Source organism: Myotis nattereri (assembly GCF_964212035.1).
Source record: "Myotis nattereri genome assembly, chromosome: 12".
In the NCBI taxonomy this organism is placed as follows: domain Eukaryota; kingdom Metazoa; phylum Chordata; class Mammalia; order Chiroptera; family Vespertilionidae; genus Myotis; species Myotis nattereri.
The window spans coordinates 55568697-55575415 of NC_138087.1; the positions used below are offsets into that span (position 1 = coordinate 55568697).

The 6719-nt window shown below is 54.6% G+C and overlaps 1 protein-coding gene across 1 annotated transcript in view; it reads left to right on the forward strand.

Moving 5' to 3' along the window:
• The window catches only part of FRMPD1 (FERM and PDZ domain containing 1), a 66358-nt gene extending 60973 nt beyond the window's left edge, over window positions 1-5385 (forward strand). Inside the window, exon 16 of the mRNA XM_081102881.1 lies at window positions 2884-5385. Coding sequence (XP_080959007.1) covers window positions 2884-5255 — 2372 coding nt within the window. The 3' untranslated portion in view covers window positions 5256-5385. The remainder of the gene's footprint in view (window positions 1-2883) is intronic.
• Window positions 5386-6719: the final 1334 nt, after the last annotated feature.

Genomic DNA, 6719 nt, shown 5'->3' on the forward strand with positions numbered 1-6719 from the left:
TTCGCCCGGCTGGTGTGGCTCAGTGGTTGAGGGTCGGGTGGACCTATGAACAAGGAGGTCACAGTTTGATTCCCAGTCAGGGCAGATGCCTGGTTTGTGGGCTCAGTCACCAGTAGGGGGTGTGCAAGAGGCAGCCAATCAATGATTCTCTCTCATCATTGATGTTTCTATCTCTTTCCCTCTCCATTCCTCTCTGAAATCAATAAAAATATATTTTTTAGAAGGAATCATGACTTCAAGTCAGACCTACAAGGAAGGTTCAGAGAACTGTGGGCAAGCAGCGATGGGCAAGGATGAGAGGCATTCACAGTGGGGATCAGGGAAGGCTTCCCAGAAGAGGTGGCAAAGTGCTGAGACTGGTGAGATAGACAGAATTTACATAGAAAGCAACGGGTTTGACAGGGGTGCCCAGCAGAAGGTAACAGATGTGTCATTACCGACCCTGAAGCTACATTCAATGAGGCCTTGAAGCAAGAAGAACCCACCTGACAGGCTACGGTGGCCCCTTAAGGGACTCTGACGTAGGAAGACGGGGGGGCCTGTTGGTCCTGTTTCTCTCAGGTTCCTCTTGCCTTCCTCCCTGTACAGTGGGCGAGTCCTTCCATACAAGTGACTTCCCAGCTGACCCGAGAGCCTCCCAGGACATTTACACGCACAGACATGGAAGGTGACCCACTAGGAGCTGGGGAGGCCAGAGCCCTTGCAGTTCTGCTCCCGCCCTTTCCAGGTGCTGCCTGCCTGCAGCGGTTGCCCTTTGCTCGGGAGGAAGGCCAGCGCCTTAGGTTGAGGCCCTGTGAGACACGGCCTCTGTCTGCCTCTCTGCTCCTGGGCCCTCTCCCTGCTTCCTGCCACAAAGCCTCCTTGCCATTCTTTAAAAGGGCCAGGCTCGCCCTGGCTGGTTTGGCTCAGTGGATAGCGTGTCGGCCTGCGAACTGTAAGGTTCCAGGTTTGATTCTGGTCAAGGGCACATGCCCAGGTTGTGGGCTTGATCCCCAGTAGGGGGACTTGCAGGAGGCAGCCGATCCATGATTCTCTCTCATCATGGAGGTTTCTATCTCTCTCTCCTTCTTCCTTCCTCTCTGAAATCAATAAAAATATATTTAAAAAAATAAAATAAAAGGGCCAGGCTCTTTCCCACCCCTGGCCTTTGCGCATGCTGCTCCTCACCCTGATCTTTGGTTGCTGATGCCCATTCATCTGTCAGCACCCCGACCCCCTCCACCACCACCTCTAAAAATTCACCTTTTTCTAGAAACTTTAACCAGACCACCAAGAGTAGGACGGGTCTCCCCAGGCCTGTCACACCTTCCTACAGCACCTAGGTGCTTCCTGCTTGGCACCTAGCACTGCCTGTAATTATGTGTTTACTTGTGTGATCTGGTGTTGATGTTTCTCTCCCTCACTACACTGGAAACTCACTCGCCTGTGTCCCAGCACATAGCACCTGGCAGTTGTTGCTGAGGGAATGAATGAACTCTCCACCATCCACACTGAGTTCATTGACTGTGCCCCTGGGGGAAGGAGAGACCATGGCCAGCTTGTGCACTGCCCTCCAACTGCGTCCATGCCCCAGCCTTGCCCTGTTGGGCTGGGCATTGCGCTGGGGGCACAATGGGGGCAAGACAGGCCATCAGTCAAGGCCTTCCTCTAGCCAAGGACATAGGACCATACTGGACATTCCCTATTGGATAGAGTGCCAGTGTGGGCCTGGGGAGACCGCCCAGAACTGGGACTCCTGGCCCAGCTCACTGAGGGAGCCTCTCCCTTTTCGGGCCTCAGAAACAGTGTTGGTCGGTGGCGGCTGGTGGCGTAGGCAGCAGCTCCAAAATGTGACTGGGCCTCAAAATCACCCAAGGGACCTCGATTCAAGCCTGTCGATTCCTGGGTCCCAGCCCCAGAGATTCTGACGTAAGAGGTCTGAGAAGCAGCCTCCCATCGGGTGTTTAATAAGGGGCAGCCTGTTGGGATCAACGGTCTGAGTGTGAGAGCCCTCTGAGTCTCAAGTGCCGGCCTGGGACCCCATCCTCTGGCTGACTCCCAGGCCTTCTTCTCAGGGTGCTTCTCTGCTCAGGGAGATCCATCCCGCACGCACACGACCCTTCCCCACGTCTGAGAGTCATGCCACGTGGTCAAAAGCAGGCTCCTCAGAACCTCACAGACGTAGTGACAGGAACAACCACGGTAGCAGCTCCCTCCGGTGAACACGTTAGGCACAGGCCTTGTGCCGGGTGCCAGAGACGCACTCATTCATTTAACCTGCATGGCCGTGCTGCTTGGTCCCTTGGTGCTGACTGACTTGGGTTAACACAGCACAAAGGAAAAGTGGGAAAGGATGTAAGAAAGCTTAGAAAATTGCTAGCAAAGGTGAAGACCTGCTTCCGACACACGCAGCAACCAGACCAGGAGGCTGGGTAGCAGGATTCCTTGTCGTAGTGTCAGGAAAATGTGGGTATAAAGAATGACCTCTACTTTTATTATTATTTTTTTTTAAATCGGTGTTTCAACTTAAAGTTCTAGGAAATGTATGGCTGACTTTCCGGGTCATAAATCTGACCACTTGGCTGATGGGGACGGGGTGCCTTCATTGATAGTTCCAGCACCTGTAACCATTGTTGGGGGGAGGGGGAGATGCCAGTCCCTAAAAGACAAATGAAGGACAATGAAACGGACCTTGGGCAACTAAGAATCACAAACTGTCTGCCACAGTTACTATCCCCAACTTTCTAAGGAGGAAATTGAGGAGACCAAGGTTTAACTTGCCCAAAGTTATGCATGCAGCCCGGCCATGGTTTGAACTCAGGCAGTCCTGAGTCCTGAGCCCAAGCTCGGAGTGCCTCTTTGTTTTCCTGCTTCTTATGTACTTTTTCCTTTCTTGATCCTCAGGGCCCGGAGCTATTTCTGCTGCAGAACCCAGTGCCACACGCACACAGAGTGAGGCTAGCTCCTGCAGCCCCGAGGACGGCCTGAGAACTGGACCGGACGGGAGAGAGGCACGCAGGAGGGGAGGGGTGAAAAAGTATGCCAAGACCCTGAGGAAAAGAAGGTCTTTCCTACAGACCGACTACACCTGTCAGGTCTCGTTTCCCCTGGTGCCATCAGCCTCCCTGGAGAACATGGACGACGTGTGCTACTACGACCGGGAGCCCTACCTGGCCCTTGGTGCACCCTCCCCAACTGTGTCCTCTCTGCAGGACGTGCAAGGTGAGCCCGGCCTCCTGGAGACCAAGGCCCTGGGGCTGCTGGCTCCCTTGAGGGAGGCCAAGAGCAAAAACCCAGCCGCCCGGGTCATGGAGATGGAGCCGGAGACCATGGAAACCAAATCGGTCATCGACTCCCGAGTGTCTTCTATTTCCGCCATTCGCCTCCGGATCGACCCCGGCCCTAAAGAGAGTTCTGGGGGTGCCCCTGTGCCGGCCACTGTTGCCAGTTGCCCAGCAAGCACCCCTAACTGTCCCAACCCAGGTTCATCTGGCCCAGACACTGCTCAGACGGAGTCTTCCCAAACTTTATCTGCATTTCTAGACTCGGATGGCAGTGCCCCTGAAGAACTCTCCGTGGAGCTCGAGGGCAGCGCCTCCCCCGTCTCCAGTGCTGAGCCGAACACAGGCAGCGTCTGCCTGGCCGTCAGCCAGGGGCCACCTACTGCCGCTCCAGGAGACACACTAGAGCTGGGAGGAGTCCTGTTGGAAGCAGGATTGGGATCCCTGTTTACAAATCCTACGCAAGAGACTGCCCCCCAAAACACCGGGCCTTCGTTGCCTCTTGGAGACAGGCCTGGAAGTGGTGAATGTGGAATAAATTCGGGAGAGAAGGCAGCTCCTTTCCCAATAAAGGAAGAGCAACAAGGACAACGATCTCTGGACCGTGATGGAGGAGTCACAAACAAAAATGGCACCAACTTACTTCATGATGAACCTGGCAAGGATCCAGGTGACCCTGAGGGTGATGTGTCAAGTGCTGTTCCGCAGGCGACTGATGTCGGTGCTCCAGGTGGTGGGGTAGCAGCCTCCCCCTCCTGGGAGACTCCTGCAACAGGGACGGACCCGACCCCAGCACACTCCCCCACCGAACTCCAAGGGCAACGCAGAGAAACCCCAAGCCACGCTCGCCAGGCCCCAGAACAAAAACTATTGGCAGAGCTGGATTTAGACCCGGATTTCCTGCCTGAGAACCAGACCATTCCATCAGCCTCCCCTCTGGAGGAGGGCAAAGCAGAGCCGCTTAACCATGTGACAGGGGAAGACACGGGCCCTAGGGACACCCCTCAGCAGGTCTGTTTTACTCCCAGGCCTTCTCCGCTACACCCACTCCCATGTCCCCACTCAGAAGGTTCAACCCAATGTTCGCTGTCAGAAAGCAGAGACAAAACCCCTAGCATCTGCCTCCCAGCTGAGAAGTCTTTCCTGTGCTCTTCCCCAGAAAGCCATCCTAAAGTTTCTGCCAGTCTCAGGATGGCCACATCTCTAGGGTTTGCGGGGGTGAATGAGACAGTGGCCCCCGGGATTGGAATGGAGCAGTGCAGCTGCCAGCTCTCCTATGCCACCTGCTTCCGTGGCCTGCAGCCTGAGTCAGAGGAAGAAGACAGGGACTCGGAGGCACCCCCCACCGCCCCCCTCACCTCACCGCCCTCTGCAGGAAGCGGGCTGGCCCTGCCCTGGAGGCCAGCTCGGGCCCACAGCTGCAGCGCAGAGCCCCTGTTGAGGAACAGCCACATCTGGCCCGAGTACTGCTCCAGGGCTCTGACGCGGTTGAAAGCTGCCCCCGCCAGCACTCCCGAGGGCTTCATCCGACTCTCGGAGAGCTTGCTGGAATTACAAGACATTTTAGAAGCTTCCTGGGGGAATGGGGACAAGCACCCCCCAGAGAAGTGCACCTGGCACTTTTCTGAAAGCCGGAGCCACCTCTGCATGGGCTCCCAGAAGCTCCTGTCCAGCTGTCAGCATGTGATCAGAATGGACCAGTCCCCCGAAGAGATGCAGGGTGCCGTGCGCGACACCTTCCAGTACCTGGTCCAGCTGGCTGGCCTGTGCTTCCAGTTCACGGACTGCAGCCGCTGCTCCGCCCGGCACAGGGAGGCAGCCGGGAACCTCAGGGACGTGGTGTACACCTACCACCAGTTTGTGGAGGCCGCCAAGCTGACCTGCGAGAGAGGCTACCACGACCTGAGTGTGAAACTCTTGGCCCGTCAGTGCACGGCCCTCACGGCTGCCGTGTTCTGTTTGACCCAGAAGTTCCGGGCATCCACTGCCCTGTGAGCAGGCTGGCTGCCCAGACCCCCGGCCCTGCCCTGGATGCTTCCCGGGAAGCCTCTTCCGTCCCTCCACCCGCCCTCTCAGATGTTTACTATTTAGAGTATTTAAATAAACTGCTGCTTAATCTTGGTCTGAGTCAGACAGAATGATCATAAGTTTGGGTCCAAACATTCACTCCGATCCATTCAACATACATTTACTGAATACCTCCTCTGGGCCAGGCCGTATGCGAGGAGCTCAGGGTAATTATAGACAAATAAGACAAGTCCCTCCCAGGTCAGGATGCTCACAGACCTTGTGGGATACAGATAAGTAGATTACCATCAGTGAAGTGTGTCCTAAAAGGAGCATTTCCTGGGGTGTGGAACCAAGAAGTCACAAACTGTCCCAAGAAGCAGGGGTGAGGAAGGAAGCTGGGGGTCACCAAAAAACAAAGTTTTCTTATGCCACACTATTCGGCAATAACTTTCACAAACGAAGTGAATACATGTGGTATCTGATAGGCTTCCATCTTCAGGAGCACCTGCACCAGGAGCCCTGGTGATCTTGGCGGCCTCGCTGTGATAAGCCTAGACTGCCACTAGGTGGCAGTAAGTCCCTTAGCTGTGTCGCTACACTCTTCGGGTGTGCTCCGTGCTTTATCTGAAATTGACTGCACCCCTAAATCTTGCGTCCTATTTTTGTTTTAAATCGTTAAACGGCGAACATGAAAGCCCTGAGCTAGATATGCCTTTCTGAGAATACTATTAGCACAAAATATATTTAGTACCTTTCTCACCAATCCCAGCTGAGCCCGTTAATCCCAGTTAATCTGGGGGGACCTTGGACAAGCTATTTCGCCTCTCGTTGCTTTGGTTTTCCCTTCTGTAAAATGGGGACACGAATAGTGCCTGCTCTGTAGGGTAGACACCTAGTAAATAATCTAGGAAATACTCAGGAAGTAACGAACGCCCAGCTTTGTGGCTGCTCCTCCTCGTCTGAAATCCTGCCCTGAGTTTGTCTTCTGACTCCAGGAAAACTGATTTCCAGCTACCTTGGGAGCTGTTTGCCCCTGGCTTCTCTGTCCAGGCCAAAGGGGGTGTAGACACTCACCTTGGACGGCTAGAGTCCATCCGGGGGGTCCCTTTGCCCCTCTGGTGCTCCTGGTCAGTGGTGAGCTCAGTGCTGCCTCTGTGGGTCCTCTCCTCTAGGACTCCCCAATTCCTCCTCTTCTTCACCCAGCAAGAGCAGGAGCAGATTTGTAGGTGTTTAGTCCCGCACCCACGTGCTCTCCAATCAGAAGGAAAGCAGTGCCTTGGGAGAAGAGGAAAAACATCCTTCCCATCCCCTGTTACCAGTTACTGGTTAACTAGTAAACAGTTAACCAGTACTTGTGCCAGGAAAATATCTTCTTTTCTTAGAGGCCTGTTTCTTTCCACAGAATACTTGGAATTAAATTTAAATGAGGCTCTTGAACACAGATTTGAA